The sequence below is a fragment of the Linepithema humile genome, chromosome 6 (genome assembly GCF_040581485.1).
Source record: "Linepithema humile isolate Giens D197 chromosome 6, Lhum_UNIL_v1.0, whole genome shotgun sequence".
Classification (NCBI taxonomy): Eukaryota; Metazoa; Arthropoda; class Insecta; order Hymenoptera; family Formicidae; genus Linepithema; species Linepithema humile.
The window spans coordinates 2,239,997-2,254,238 of NC_090133.1; the positions used below are offsets into that span (position 1 = coordinate 2,239,997).

At 32.8% G+C, this 14,242-nt stretch overlaps 3 protein-coding genes across 10 annotated transcripts; 1 reads left to right on the top strand and 2 right to left on the bottom strand.

Moving 5' to 3' along the window:
- Window positions 1–11: 11 nt before the first annotated feature.
- LOC105673065 (prostatic acid phosphatase) lies at window positions 12–4,199 on the top strand. Its single transcript, XM_012368408.2, has 7 exons — window positions 12–152; window positions 1,096–1,172; window positions 1,775–1,873; window positions 1,942–2,181; window positions 2,432–2,617; window positions 3,427–3,759; window positions 3,867–4,199. The coding sequence occupies exons 1-7, from the start codon at window positions 98–100 to the stop codon at window positions 4,041–4,043; spliced, it is 1,167 nt and encodes a 388-aa protein (XP_012223831.2). The 5' UTR covers window positions 12–97; the 3' UTR covers window positions 4,044–4,199.
- On the bottom strand, window positions 4,138–9,045 carry LOC105673059 (probable ATP-dependent RNA helicase DDX23). Of its 2 annotated transcripts, none has more exons than XM_012368394.2 (9): window positions 8,052–9,045; window positions 7,392–7,724; window positions 6,817–7,239; window positions 6,579–6,705; window positions 6,336–6,459; window positions 5,946–6,061; window positions 5,377–5,637; window positions 5,056–5,230; window positions 4,138–4,743 (listed from the first exon to the last, which is right to left on the bottom strand). In XM_012368394.2, the coding sequence occupies exons 1-9, from the start codon at window positions 8,621–8,623 to the stop codon at window positions 4,520–4,522; spliced, it is 2,355 nt and encodes a 784-aa protein (XP_012223817.1). In that variant the 5' UTR covers window positions 8,624–9,045; the 3' UTR covers window positions 4,138–4,519. The 2 variants fall into 2 exon arrangements, with proteins under 2 accessions (XP_012223817.1, XP_012223816.1); XM_012368393.2 differs by having other exon boundaries at window positions 7,392–7,727; window positions 8,052–9,044.
- Window positions 9,046–9,166: 121 nt separating this feature from the next.
- LOC105673208 (odorant receptor Or2-like) lies at window positions 9,167–13,720 on the bottom strand. 7 transcript variants are annotated; one of them, XM_067358408.1, is made up of 10 exons: window positions 13,655–13,720; window positions 13,328–13,502; window positions 11,942–12,061; window positions 11,599–11,685; window positions 11,052–11,313; window positions 10,707–10,841; window positions 10,236–10,326; window positions 9,998–10,134; window positions 9,722–9,854; window positions 9,167–9,347 (listed from the first exon to the last, which is right to left on the bottom strand). In XM_067358408.1, the coding sequence occupies exons 2-10, from the start codon at window positions 13,371–13,373 to the stop codon at window positions 9,297–9,299; spliced, it is 1,062 nt and encodes a 353-aa protein (XP_067214509.1). In that variant the 5' UTR covers window positions 13,374–13,502; window positions 13,655–13,720; the 3' UTR covers window positions 9,167–9,296. The 7 variants fall into 7 exon arrangements, with proteins under 7 accessions (XP_067214509.1, XP_067214508.1, XP_012224107.1 ...); XM_067358407.1 differs by having other exon boundaries at window positions 11,599–11,716; XM_012368684.2 differs by lacking the exon at window positions 13,655–13,720 and adding an exon at window positions 12,798–12,923 and having other exon boundaries at window positions 13,328–13,470.
- Window positions 13,721–14,242: the final 522 nt, after the last annotated feature.

The window sequence follows — 14,242 nt, forward strand, 5'->3', positions numbered from 1 at the left end:
GTACATGGTCGCACACGTTCGCACGTTCGTTTCGATCGCACTTGCAGATCTATTTGCGGACCATTAATCAGCCCTTCTGGTCCTCGATTAATTCGGAATGATCCTTCCGGTGGCGGCTTTCCCTCTACTTGCCATGCTCGCGCTGGTGTCAGGTAAAGGTTCCTTGTTCTCTTATTCTCTTTTCTTCTTTTTCCGTATTTTATTGCAAGGTGAAGAAGGAGATATCAAACTTTGGCGATATATTTCACTCACGCTAACCGTGCAAGTGTGAGTGTAATATATTATAAATATAAGCGGAAAGTTAGTTTCCAAAGTGTTTTAAATTTACATAGAAAAATATTTAAATTATGGATCACAAGAGTGCCTAGAACGTTTTTTTTTCTTTGTGATATCGAACGCGTCTTTTTTTATGCGAAGCAGAACAAGTATGCAAATATTTGTAAAATTAATCTTTAATCTAAAAAAAAAAAAAAATAGAATTTTCAAGATGTTTTATACTTATTGTAATATTATACGTTAGCTTTACTCGTGATTATTCGGAAGTGTTGCTTTATATAACGCACACACATGCAATTACACGCGGCGCGTATACGTATGTAAATACGTATGTATTTAAATATAAAGATGGTCCATTTTCAATTTAAATACTTCTATGAGAGAAATATTTAAATCTGTGTTCGCGATTAATTTGAAAACAATTAAATAGAGTCAAAATAACACTGTCTTGCAACCTGTTGTTTGGAGAAAAAAAGAGTAATTATTTTGAACTGGAAACTTTATTCATTTCAACTTATGCGAACGTTTCATTCATTTATAATGCTTGTTAACATGTTTAGTCTACGCGTTTCGAATAATTATTTTATATTTTTTTAAATGCATTTTGAGAGTAATGCGGGTTCTTTCTCAAGTAGGCATTGCTAGTGAGACGCAAGTGTGCATTTGATCTAAATGTTGGTGCAAATACGATATAAACTATGAGAAAGTAGCCTAAAGTATGTCTGAAATTTAAAATATGTCTTTTCTTCTTATTTGAAAAACGCTCTTTGCGTCTACAGATCTATCTGTTAATAAAAGGATTAATCTTTTATATTTCAGGAGTACCTTTGCCTTCCAAAGTTGCGGAGGAAGGCGCAACAATTCACGAGAAGGATACTTTGCGACTAGTCACCGTGGTACGTATTGAAACAAAACTGGTACTAAATGTTACAATAAGAAATTTGAGATAATTTTTTTTGTACAGAAGATATATATTTTTTGTCACTAATTTCGTCTTTCATCTCTCAGTTTCTCTTTTATCCCGTATTTAATTAAATAAAATAATATTACAAAGATAAAAAATAAGCTGAGTATATAAAAATATCCAAAATTCTGTGCAAGATATTTCTTAAAATTAAAACACACACGTAAGCAATTTTTTAAAGACTTGTGCATACGTGCGCTTGTATTATGTCCGAAGAGAACTGCAAAGTTGATTGGAATTTGCTATTTTACTGGAAATTAACGTCATTACGTTACGGCGTCTGTTGTCATTCAATAGATATGAATGCATTGATAAATAAAATCGCAGCGCATCATACGCGCGTGTTAATTTATATTCTCACGCGTGTCACATTAAATGCTAGTTGAGTTCTACGTATCTCATTAAATGCTAGTTGAGAAATGTTCGAATATTGAAATATCTCTTCTGGGGATAATTAAATCAAACAGTGAACTTGCTCTAAAGAAACAGGACTGATGTCGCGTGATACATGCGTATTCTTTATACATTTTCCAGGTGATACGACATGGCGAAAGGGCGCCCGTGGACACTTATCCGAACGATCCTTATATCAAGGACAGCATGCAGCCCTACGGCTGGGGTCAGCTGACAAACGTAAATAAACCGCTCCTTTCCTCGACTTGCCTCGTAAAGCAGAATTTAACTAAAATTAATGAAAATAGGAAGGAAGGAAGAACCAGTATAATCAAGGACTGTTTTTGCGAAAGCATTATGAGCGTTTCCTAGGATCAGTGTACGATCCCGATGTATTCTACTTGCAAACCACTGCGACGGACCGCACGAAGATGTCGGGCATGCTGGAAGCCGCTGCATTGTGGAAACCCAATGAAGATCAATTATTTAGATCCGATTTACCCTGGCAACCGGTCTCTCTATTCTATCAGGAACGCACGGAGGACACGGTAAAAGCACTTCTGTAAATATTTCACCAACTGATCTTTTCCTCTAACTTTGGGGCGACTATTTTCAGCGTTGATTTACTTCAAACTTGTCGAATTGAGAAGAATAAAATCGTCATTGAAGGAGAAAAACATTTTAAACTTCCTTTGTCGATGATATTTCATTCATGTTGACAAGAGTTTGCCATATTGTAGAACAATTGAGAGCCTTTTCTTATCAAAACTTTTGTCCTAAACAGTGTGTATCTTTCAGCTTATGCTAGTGTGGAATACATGTCCGAAATATACTCGTCTGCGCACGTCAGTGAACGACCTGCCGGAAGTTCGGCAAGTGCACGAGGATAATCAACAATTGTTCGAGCAGCTGACGAATTTTACGGGTATGCCGATTGCAAATGCCGACGATGTCAGCTCGCTTTACAGCACATTGACAGCTGAGGTATTTGTTTTTTTTTTTATAGCGATTGAAGATATCGCATCTCCGTAAGAAAAGTGACACAAGTAAAAAATATCAAATTGTTCGGAAGAAACGAAAGAAGGAGTTGCGTTAAAAATGTTTTTTTTTATTAATAATATTATGAATAGATTTTTATCTCAAATTCTATCGCAAATTATCCGAAGCAAGCTTGATTTGACGGAAAATTATTTCACATGCCTATGCTTGATTAAACAAATAATTTTAAGATTAATTATTTACGCGAGTGTTAAACGTAAGAAGTATCTAGAATCTGCACATAATACAAAATTCGAAAAATTTCGACTTGCGTCACTTTTCTTGCGGGGGTGCGATATATTAAGACACTGGCAAATTTCATAGATTGTTTTGGACATCTGTGCAAAACTTACGCACAACACTTTCAGCGATCCACACCGTCGAAATAGTCGCGTCTTCCTGAGATCGGCTGGTCTGCAAAGTATTAATCTTCTAAGATGAACTCGACATAGCGTTTTAACAATCCCGCGCGTGATTCTGCAAACAATCGAGGCGATACATGGATCAGATTTTGCGAACTGTATTGTTTTAATCTTCATAAAATCCTTAACAGTAGTTAATTATCATTATTTTTGTCTTATATCCGACAGCATTAGAACAAAGACGAAATATTTAACTTATTCGTCGAAATTAATTCGGATGGCAAAGAGTTTAAGACGCTAATTTGAAGTGCACACTATTTATGTTTATATATGTGCGCACTCATCAGTTGGAAGTCTATTTTCAATTATTGCATAATCAAATTGTTCTTGCAGAAACAGATGAATCTGACTCTGCCCGAATGGGCGAGAGACTACTATGACAAATTGACGCCTCTGGCTTTGTACGAGCTGCAGCTCAACACATACGACGACAATTTCCGCCGACTGAGAGGCGGGCCTCTGTTGAAGAAGATCACTAACGATATGATGGAGAAAAAGGAGCAGACTCTACATCCGGAGTTGAGGAAAATGTTCATGTACATCGGCCACGACAGCACTATCGTCACTTTGCTGGATACAATGCACATTTGGTACAATCAAATGCCGCATTACAATATTATGATAATGATAGAGCTTCACGAAGACGAGAATGAATGGAACGTTCAGGTGAGCAAATTTTCCGAACTTATTTTTCTTGTGGATTTTTTCGTTAAATTTAAATCAGATTCGTCAGGGGTTCGATTTTTGAATAAGGAATGATCTACTTGCTGCAGATATTTTTACGAAACACGACAACCCACGAGCCATATCCGATGATAATATCTGGGTGCACCGCTGCGTGCCCTCTGAACAAGTTCGTGGAGATTTTGAAGCCGATGATACCGGACGACTGGAAAGAGGAATGTAAGGTCGAGGGTGACTACGTGACACCACCGCCGCCGCTTCCATAATCTTCATGATTATAGAAATCAATTTTTACGCGATATTATAATAATAATAATAATTTTCTATCTATAGTTTGTTATTTAAGTAATTCAATTGCAATTGAATTTCCACAATACGAACTTTATTGTATCCATGCTGTAAATAACTATATACATCTGTAATGCCTAAGTATTTATTTTCACCGTTCAAAATACGTGCGTCGCGCGCAAGATATGATCGTTTCAAGAATTCAAAGTATTTAAGAGAGTGGAAAATGAAATGCCTTGACAATTATTATAATTAAAAATAACTAAAAATATAGTTTTCGAAGAATATCTATATTTTTTTATATTTTTTAATATATATTTTTATATTTAATTATTTTTTAATTATAAATCTTGATATTCGAAATTGTAGAATATTCTTTTCAAATTTTATGCAATAATTTTTCCTGCTCAAACCTGTACATCCAAAAATCACCAAGAACCGTCGAGAGAAAGTATTAAGCGAAGATTTTCTCTTCTCTTCGTTTTTTCGTGACCACTGTTCCGGGTTTATGCTGGGCGTCTGGATGATTGAGCAATTCCGGTGGACAGGTCGATATCGGACTGGCGAGAATGGTTTGCTTGAGATCATAAAACAAGTGGCTGTCATCCTTAGTGCAGAAAGAAATGGCAAGACCAGCTTTCCCAGCGCGACCGGTACGACCAATCCTGTGTGTGTAATCTGCAGACAAAGGAATAAACTATGTAGTTAATCATCACTTGAGAATTTTACCGTAAATTTCAAAATTTATAACTCTGGAAATAAAAAAAATTTATAATTTTTAAAAATGTTTCAATATCAATTTAGAAAAACGTAAGAATATAACATACACAGAAAATGTGAGCAATAGATAATACAATTATGTAAAACATTCATAAATATAGCGTTTTTGAAGAATATAAAATATAGAACATACGTATTCTAAGAACAAATTCATTATTAACTGGAACGGAATGTCGAGAAAAAAAGTGATAAAAGACGGAAGCAACTAACCTTCGATGGTTTTAGCCATGTCATAATTAATAACCATTGACACATCCTTGATGTCGATACCACGACCTGCGACGTCAGTGGCCACCAGGATGTCCTTGCTACCGCTCTTGAGCGATGCCAAGGCGTACTCTCGCTGTTCCTGGCCTTTGCCACCGTGAAGAGTACAGGCATTGTACTAAAAGAGAGCAAAGCTACGTTAGATCTCTCAATGACTTTTTTTATAAGCCTTACACCTTTGGTAAAAGTTTTACTATCGTTACAAAAATGTGTCTTGTTTGTGTGTGTGTGTGTGTGTGTGTTTAAGAGTTCCAAATTACATACTCCCAATTTTTCCAAGCCTCTCGCCAAAACGTCCGCGCCCTTCTTCTGGTTGACGAATATGATAACGGGCGGCTCGACACCTCTGCTAAGTATCTCCATGAGTTTCTTCCGCTTATCGGCTTCACCCATTATGTGAACTATTTGCTCGGTGCGTTCTGTCGGTTTGCCTACGCTGCCGATGTACACCACAGCTGGTCTTCTCAGGTAAGTTCTGGCAAGCCTCTCCACAGCCGGCGGCATTGTGGCGGTAAACATCACTGTCTAGAAGCAAAAAAGAATTATATTATAAAAAAAAAGACACAAGATAATAGTCGAATGTCGTTATTTACGAATTGAATACTTCTGGCACAAGATCGGAAAATTTTTGACAAACAATTTATAAAAGCAAAAATTAAATTTCGACTTTGCATTCCAAAGTCTGGATTGCATTTGTGATTTATAGTTTTTTCTTTGACTTTTTTTAGTAAAAAAAATTAGAATATCTATTATTCGTTCCTAAATTTTTTACAATTTTATTACAGAGTAGCATTTTAAAAGTAATGGACAAATGATTGTTATGTTATACATACTTGTCTGTATTTCTTCTTCGTATTATAGTTAGCTAAGAGCTTCTCCTCGTTTTCAGCGTCTTCGTTATCTGGTTTCAAATTCGTCACAGGCATGTATTCCAGAATTTTTTGAACGTCTGAAAGAATATATTATAGTTAGACCAATGTGCTGCTTGAGTATATGAGAATTTTTTAAATAAGTTATTTTATATTCCTTTTATTTAAAAAAAATAATATATAATGTAAAAACTCCAATTAATCAAGATTTAACACAAGAATGTTATAAAAATGAAAAAGGCGTTTTGTCGAAACTTAAAAGAGAAAACAAAGTAACAATTATTCAATGTCAGTTTTAATTTTCCTGAAATCACAGAATGTCAGCAAATTATTATAAATGTTTAAAATGTATACCTGGTTCGAAACCCATATCTATCATCCTGTCCGCTTCATCCAGTACAATATAAGTGCACTGATTCAGCACAAGATAACGATTTTCCAAAACATCTATCAATCGTCCGGGTGTAGCAATGACAATCTAAAAAGACACGACTTATTTTAATCTTAAGATCACTTTAACTTCTCATCGATTTTACGTTTCTAACTTAAAAGAAACTTATAAAATTAGTCATAAGTGATCGCATTGCAGAAGCATACCTCGCAACCCATCCGTAATCTGAAACCTTGCTCCTCCCTCGAAAGACCACCTACTACTACAACGGTTCGGATGCCCAACGGTTGGCCGAATTTGTTGGTTTCTTCCTCTATTTGTTGTGCCAACTCACTAGAATGCAAAATTAATTTGTTAGCAATTTATCTGTACGCAAGATGTCTTCTTTGTAAGACAATCGTATACACAGTGTTTGAAAAAAATAACATAAAAAGCAATTAATACCGTGTGGGCGCTAAGATAATACTGTATGGTCCTTGGTCTGCCTCTTCGAGTCTTTCGATTTTCGGCAGACTGGTGATCCACAACAGTAATGGAATCAGGAAGGCTAAAGTTTTTCCCGAACCAGTCTCGGCGACGCCAATAATGTCGCGATTCTGCAGGCCAATAGGAATTGCCTGCCGCTGAATAGGTGTGAGATCCTTGTAGCCCACTTTGTCGATGATGTCCAAAATCTCCTTTGGAAAACCGGATTCCTTCCAGGAACGGATAGGATCGGGAATGCGGCCACCTTTTATGGTGATATTGTAATCTTCCCTAAAGATACGCCAATCGCGCTCGGTCATTTCGTTCAGCGCCTTTTCGGACCAATGCCGGTCGTCCCACTTCTGCTTTTCCTCCTTCCGCTTCACTTTTTTCAATCTCATTCTAAAAAAAAAAGTATTATCATGTTTTGATATTGAAAATATTATGTTTCATAAAGTGCAATATATGATTTGCAATGAAATGCAATTCGATATATATTTCATGAAAAATGAGTTTTCTACTAAATATGATGATTTTCGAATCATTCAACTTACTTTTCTTGTTCTTTCTCAGCTTCAGTACGTCTCTTTTCCAACAGTTCGCCATAAAATTTGCTTTGATCTCGTTTCTGCGCCTTAATGTCGATGCCAGCTAGATTGCCTCTACCAAAGAACTGCACTTGATGCCTCTCCTTGTAAATGTTGTTGTAATCCACAGAAGTATCCTCCGAAGTGTCCCAATCAAAGACAAACTTTCGATCGTTTAGCCTTCGAACTCGTCGCTTTTTCTTTATTAGTCCTAGATATCGTTCCTTGATAGCTTCCACTTCCTTCTCTTTATCCTTGTCTTTAATATCTTCTTCGCGAGAACGCTGTCCCTCTCTCCTTCTACTACAAAAAAGTCAGTTTTAACATTCTAATAAACAATTAAAATCTTATTTCCAAAATGTTTTAAAATGTTTTAAATCGCAATAAGAAAAATATATATATTAAAACTTAAAAATAATCTTAAATTTTTTTCTCTCAGGAAATATTTTCTTTAACGTTTGACAGAGCAAATAACAATGTTAATAATAACATAGATGATTAATTATATTTCTTTTTCTCTTTTTTTCTTAATAAATATACAAAAATCATATAATACTGATTGTAAGTATGTATTTTATAATAATTTCATCAATCAAATTTTATATTAAAAACTGATGATCAACATACCTGTCTCTGTCATCCCATTCTCTTTCCTTAGAAGTGTTATCGTTATGAAACAGTGACTTGCGCTCCTCTTCTTGCTGCTTCCTTATTGCATCAACTTCCTGCTGACGTTTCTCCAATGCCAAAGCTGTCCGTTCTTCCTTGGTGAGAAACTTTGGCTTAGCTCGAGCCTCTTCCTCAGCCTTCTTCTTGGATAGCAGTTCCTCTAGGCTCAATGGTTCCTTCTTTGGTGCCGATTTCGCTTTCTCTTCCGCCTCCTCTTCTTTTCTAACATCGTTCTTCGATTCCTTCTTTGAATCATCCTCATTAGCAAGCGTAGGGCTGCTTTTGCGTTTCTTGTCGTCCTTGGATCTGTCCTTGATGTCTCGACGTTCCCGATCTCTCTCTCGTGATCTGTCCCGTTCCCGTGATCTATCCCGTTCTCGCGATCGTTCTCTAGATCTGGATCGCTTCCTATCCTTCTTGCGGTCTTTCGATCGACTCCTGCTGCGTCGCCGATCACGTCGCTCTCGTTCGCGTTCCCGATCGCGATCTCGAGATCGACTTCGTCGCATAGCTTTCTTATCGTGCGGCATTTGAAGGTTGTGCAGTATACGATAAAACGAAACAAGAATTAGCACACCCGGTAGAGTGATGTTAATTTTATGATGTTTCGTCCACTGAATTAATGCATTACAGTAATAATAAATTTAAAAAAAATTAATAACAGTCTAATATCAAGTAATCTGTACTCTTATTACACTATTTAATTAATTTTTCAACATTTGTTTCTTCCCAGTTGAGTCATAAACATAACCTCACTTTCCTGCTAAGTGGCAAACTTTTTGAAGAAAAAATAAATTTTATGATACAACAGCAAGAATGCAAAAGTATTTTATATATTCACATACAAAAGCAACAATTATACAATTATAAACAGATTTATTCACTTTTCTCATTACTTTTCTTGTCAACTTGTCACACAGATATACACAACTTCAGTTTTGAGTCACGATGCACAAATTTCTAGATACGATACTCACATCCAAAATGGATTAAAAATAAACACATTTTCAATGGACTTTAGTTTGTTTTTAATCGTATATTGAAAATACAGAATAATATATTCATCATAAAAATACTTTTTACTATAACAAATTAAATTCTTTTTATTGAATTTTACTATTAACACTCTTCACTATTTTAAAAGTTTCTATACTAACTAATACTGTATATTATTATACATATATGATCGTATTATAAATATAATTATTGAAAAGACGATAACACTGTAAAATAGGACATAGATGTTTGCATAACCTGTGATAAAAAATGCAGATAATTGTTAACATAAATTTAACAAGAACAAATATAATTATAGAAATTAAAACACAAAAATTTTTAAAAGTATTAAATTAAAATTTTTTGAAATAAAAAATTGATAATTTTAGTATTTCTTTCATAATTTTCTTTTTTTATCTATTAATTTTAATTTCTGCAAGAAATTTTTAAAATAAAAAATGTTACAATAAAGGAAAATATTTTTAAATTAGAAATTTTTGAAGTATTTAAAATTATTCTAAATGCTATTAGTTTTAAATATTAGGCGCATAATTTTTAAAGAAGTTGGATTTTGAATTATTTTTCTATCATTCATATAATTTTTGAAAATTACAAATGTGTGTTTTTCTTACCGTTGTAAAGCTCCGTAAGGAAAAGACATAAATCTTTCCAGCAGATAAACGGCACGGTTCTAAACACCTCCGCAATGGAATCAGCAAATTTTTTTGCGATTTTGCTGGCATCATGTACCATAATCCATTATATCTGAAAACATGTATATTTTCAATGATATTTTTTAACAAGAATAATTTTCTATTAAAATTATTTAAATTATTTTCAAAAAATAAAGTGTATTTGATTAGATTTAAGTATTTTTTTACATAACAATTGCATTTCAAAATATTCACATTTTATCAGTAACTCTTATGCTACCATCTATGATTTTTTGTCCTTGAAAGCTGATGCAAAATAAGTGAAAGATTTGTGCGAATACGTAAACCAAATATTTTACCACTTCTTCTGTTTGTTCCGATACCAGTACTATCTAAAATCAAAAGTATACAATAAATGAATTTAGATGTTGCATTAGAAAAAGTTACAATGTATTAATAAAATGTTTATTTACTTTAGAAGTAAAATACTTACTTGTAGCAAAGTACAACTCATGATAATCGTATTTAGTCCCAATGTAATCGCAAAAGGCACCGTGTAAGTAGATTCAAGGAGCTTCACAAAACTATAACAAAATAATGCTGATATTATTAATACTTAAAAAAAGACATAATTGTGAAAAATAAAAAATAAATATTAACATATGACAAGGAATTTAAATTTCTATGATATATTAATCCCAGACAGCACGCATGTCCAAAATCGAGACATAAGACGGCTTAAAGACGTCATTAAGACGCCTTTTAGACACGGTATCTAAAAGACGTCCTAATGATGTCTTTAAGATATCTTATGTCCCGATTTTAGACATGTGTGCTGTCTGGGAATGATTCTTGAACTTATAAAATTTATATTAAATTTTTCTAAAATTATACATATTGTTTATTAATATCAAACGTTTTTTTTAAAATCACTATTTAATTATAATAAAAAATATATATTTACTTTATAGCTCGCAAATGCATTTGTATGGTGTCCACGAGGGTTTCCTGATATATATTATTTGATTTATATAAAGTGAGATTTTGGCATAAAATGTTTCCTGTACTATATTTATATAATAAGTATTGGAATCGATATCTGTAATTATTATAGCAGTTTTAGAATACACATTGCTTTACACGAATTTCCATAAAAGTATTGGTATCTAAAGAAAATATTAAAAATAACTGTTTTAATAGCGCTAAGACATCTTGCGAAGAAAATTAGTAAATTAATAGTAAAAAATGTTTTTAAAGAATAACAAATGTATGTCAGATAGCTTTTTAATCTTTTGAACACAGTGCTTACCCGATAATAGCAAAAAGTCCATTGGCATATTCAGTGTAACAAATGAACATACTATCCGCCGCGATTAATACCAGCAAAGCGAATTGAAGTGCTATTGTCATGTGCATAAAAATATAAGTAAAGTTGTTGTTTACATCGACAAAGTATTCCGCTGGGTACAGAAGTATCACAGGTCTGCTTTGATTCAGTGGCTTTATCAAATCGAAAAATTGCGGCATTAAAGTTGCGATAACGCAACCAACCGCAGTAAAATATACGTACGCTGCAAATTATCGTAATATTACAATATGATATATCCTAGAAACATTAAATATTCTTTAAAACCATAGACCTTTTTAGTTAATTTGTAGGTTCTAACGAGTAAAGTCGGTTTAAAGATAATTTATTTGTTAATTTTATAGAACTGTAAGTAATTCAATATTTTTATTTAAAAAAAAAAAAAAAAAAAAAAAAATATTAAATTAATAAAAAAAATGTATAGTGCAAATTAATCGGTACTTTTAAGATCTTCTATAGATTTATTGCAGACATCGATTTTTCTTCCTACCAGCATAAAATATAATATATCGTCTGCCATTCTTTGCATACTTTTCCATAATTTCTATTTCATCCTTCAATTTTAATATTTTCCATTCTGCAAACATTAATTCTAAGAGAGTCTTTATCTATAAAAATAAATCATTGTTTTTGCAAAACTCTTTTAAAATTCAAACAAACATTGTGCATTTTAAGTCTGTGAATAGAAATGATATATTCCTGAGATTATTTCACATTAGATTTATAAAATAACTGATTATAATGTTTTTGACAAAATTTCTTACGAAAAATGTTCGACACACTTGCTGCGTATAAAAATGTACTTTTAATATACTATAAAGTAATCCATTTACCTTTGTCTTTTGTAATCCATACGTATATATCTTGACGTAAATTACTGAATGAAGTATGAACACAGGAGTGTTTTGAAGAATGCATATCACATCCCGATTGCACGTAATAAATTGTGCAACCTGTAAAATTTAATTTAAGTTTATTTTTAATTATCACGAATTAATATAAAAACATTATTTTTATTTAATATAAAATTTTTGGTAAAGAGAGAGCGTATTATATTCAGGATCCCAGTAGCACTTGTTAATGGCAGATTTCTGAGATCATTTCGAGACAAAAATTAATATAATTGTTGAGATTGCAATAGTTTTTAAATGAGAAGTGTTTAAAGTTGTTCAATTAGGTTGTCAAAAAGTCGTGCGCTCAGTCTTGTTGCACATTGAAGATGCCTTGTCTATGACACGTTTTATGTAAAGCTGGTAAAAGCTTTGACAGTTCGGTACACATCGCGTTCTGATGTTAATATTCCAAAAATTAATTAATAAATAAATTTAAAATTATTTCAATGATTGCATAAATTATATGAGTGCATAAATTATATCAATATCAATAATTAAAGTGATAGCACCTTTAAACTTTCAACTTTAAACAGTTCCCATTTAAAAACTATTGCAGCCTTGATATTTTGATATCAAGATTTTCTTTTCCAAATAATCTCAAAAATCTTCCACAAGTGTTACGGTAGGTTTGGGACACTCTGTACATCATATTTCTCTAATTTATTTAAACTATTTAGTAGTAAGAGATAATTATTATATGCGTGCAAAAGTTTTGGCCCTTCATTTATGAAAAAAATTCACTAATTTTTATAATCAAAATATTATTAACTTACAACTAAATTTATATTTTTCTTACTGCTTCTAGTTTTGTTCGTCCTTTTATGAATAGTAACGAAACAGCACATCCCATGTGTAATCAAAGTATCTGCCATCGCTATCCATCACTTTTTGCCACTTATTAGATAATTGTCTGATTCTGCGTCTGTAAAATGATTCATATTTTAAGTCATTGACCTATTTTCGGACTTCCTCGACATTCCTGAATCATGCACTAGACATTACTTTGGTATAGTAATCGACTATCTCTCTCTTTCTTGAAAAAGGCCAAGAATTTTGCACTCATTTACGCGGATATAAAAAAAAACTTAATTAAGCAATTTATTATAAATTATTAAAATTATAACAAATTTATATGCATGTAAATTTGCGATAACGCCAAACAATATTTATAATAACATCTTTCTACAGTTTATAAGTTATTAATTTTTTGGGATCTAAAATAAACTAATGCATTTGTAAATATATTAGCGTGTATCTTATTTATGCTAGAAATGGAAAACTCTGTACATACTTACACAAAATAATTGATCTTTCAGATACACATACCTGTGCGGCTTGTATGGATAATACAGCGAATGTCGATATGAAACATAATAACATTTTTCTCCTCCTCGTTTGGTAAGGCCAAATGCCAGCGGCGGACAAAAAGTATTCGTTTATTTTATAGTAACTATGTGTGTGGAAATCCATGTTTACATGACTCGTGCACGATCTGTTGTGCCTGTTGTGATATTTTGCACTGATGCAATGGCCGTTACAAATTAATAATTCAATACGATGAGAATTGCAGACTGCTGGATAATAACGAACGGTGCATACAATGCCGTGTCACATCGAGTGACACTGCATTTAGTATTTCCGTGAAATACTTACTATTTCCATCATACTTTTATCTATGGAGGGCCAGTTGGCATGTAAATGATAGCTGTACACGCCACGCTGTCGGATGCAATTATAACATTCATGCAACGGAGGTTTATATTATAAATATAGACATGGTATGCTATATACATTTTTTAACGATGTGTATTGGATCCATCTCGTAGAAAGATAGAAATGAGATAGCAGGTTTCTTTTCCCGTCTTCTACACACGTTATTTTTATCCAATTAATAGAATTCTTGTGAATACATGATTCGAATCGTATTTTACCAAACAACGTTTCCCGTTAATCTGTATCTTATAAAGTGTATAAAGCGGAATTATGACATTATGAGATGTAAAATATACAAATACGCAGAAATGCCTCCTCATAAAAAATTGCAATTTTAAACAACTTGGAGTATGCGCATTGTTTCTGGACATTCATGCATCATGTCGCAAATCTGATAATTAAATATTCTCAGAGCTATAATTATATTTAAAAAACTTAAGTAAGTTATTAAATCTTAAGTAGTAAGCGAATCGACTAACTGCAATTGAGAAAATCATGAAAATTATGATCAGAGATAATAAAATAGTT

Excerpts from the sequence above, each read along its gene's own strand:
- LOC105673065 (XM_012368408.2), top strand. The coding sequence starts at position 98 with ATGATCCTTCCGGTGGCGGCTTTCCCTCTACTTGCCATGCTCGCGCTG. Across the intron at positions 1,874-1,941 it reads GCTGGGGTCAGCTGACAAAC|GAAGGAAGGAAGAACCAGTA; the intron begins GTAAATAAACCG and ends TAATGAAAATAG. Across the intron at positions 2,618-3,426 it reads ACAGCACATTGACAGCTGAG|AAACAGATGAATCTGACTCT; the intron begins GTATTTGTTTTT and ends TTGTTCTTGCAG.
- LOC105673059 (XM_012368393.2), bottom strand. The coding sequence starts at position 8,623 with ATGCCGCACGATAAGAAAGCTATGCGACGAAGTCGATCTCGAGATCGC. Across the intron at positions 7,240-7,391 it reads GCTGAGAAAGAACAAGAAAA|AATGAGATTGAAAAAAGTGA; the intron begins GTAAGTTGAATG and ends TTTTTTTTTTAG. Across the intron at positions 5,231-5,376 it reads GAGGCTTGGAAAAATTGGGA|TACAATGCCTGTACTCTTCA; the intron begins GTATGTAATTTG and ends GCTCTCTTTTAG.
- LOC105673208 (XM_067358407.1), bottom strand. The coding sequence starts at position 13,471 with ATGGATTTCCACACACATAGTTACTATAAAATAAACGAATACTTTTTG. Across the intron at positions 11,717-11,941 it reads ATGGATTACAAAAGACAAAG|ATAAAGACTCTCTTAGAATT; the intron begins GTAAATGGATTA and ends TTATTTTTATAG. Across the intron at positions 10,842-11,051 it reads GGACTTTTTGCTATTATCGG|ATATCGATTCCAATACTTAT; the intron begins GTAAGCACTGTG and ends TAATAATTACAG.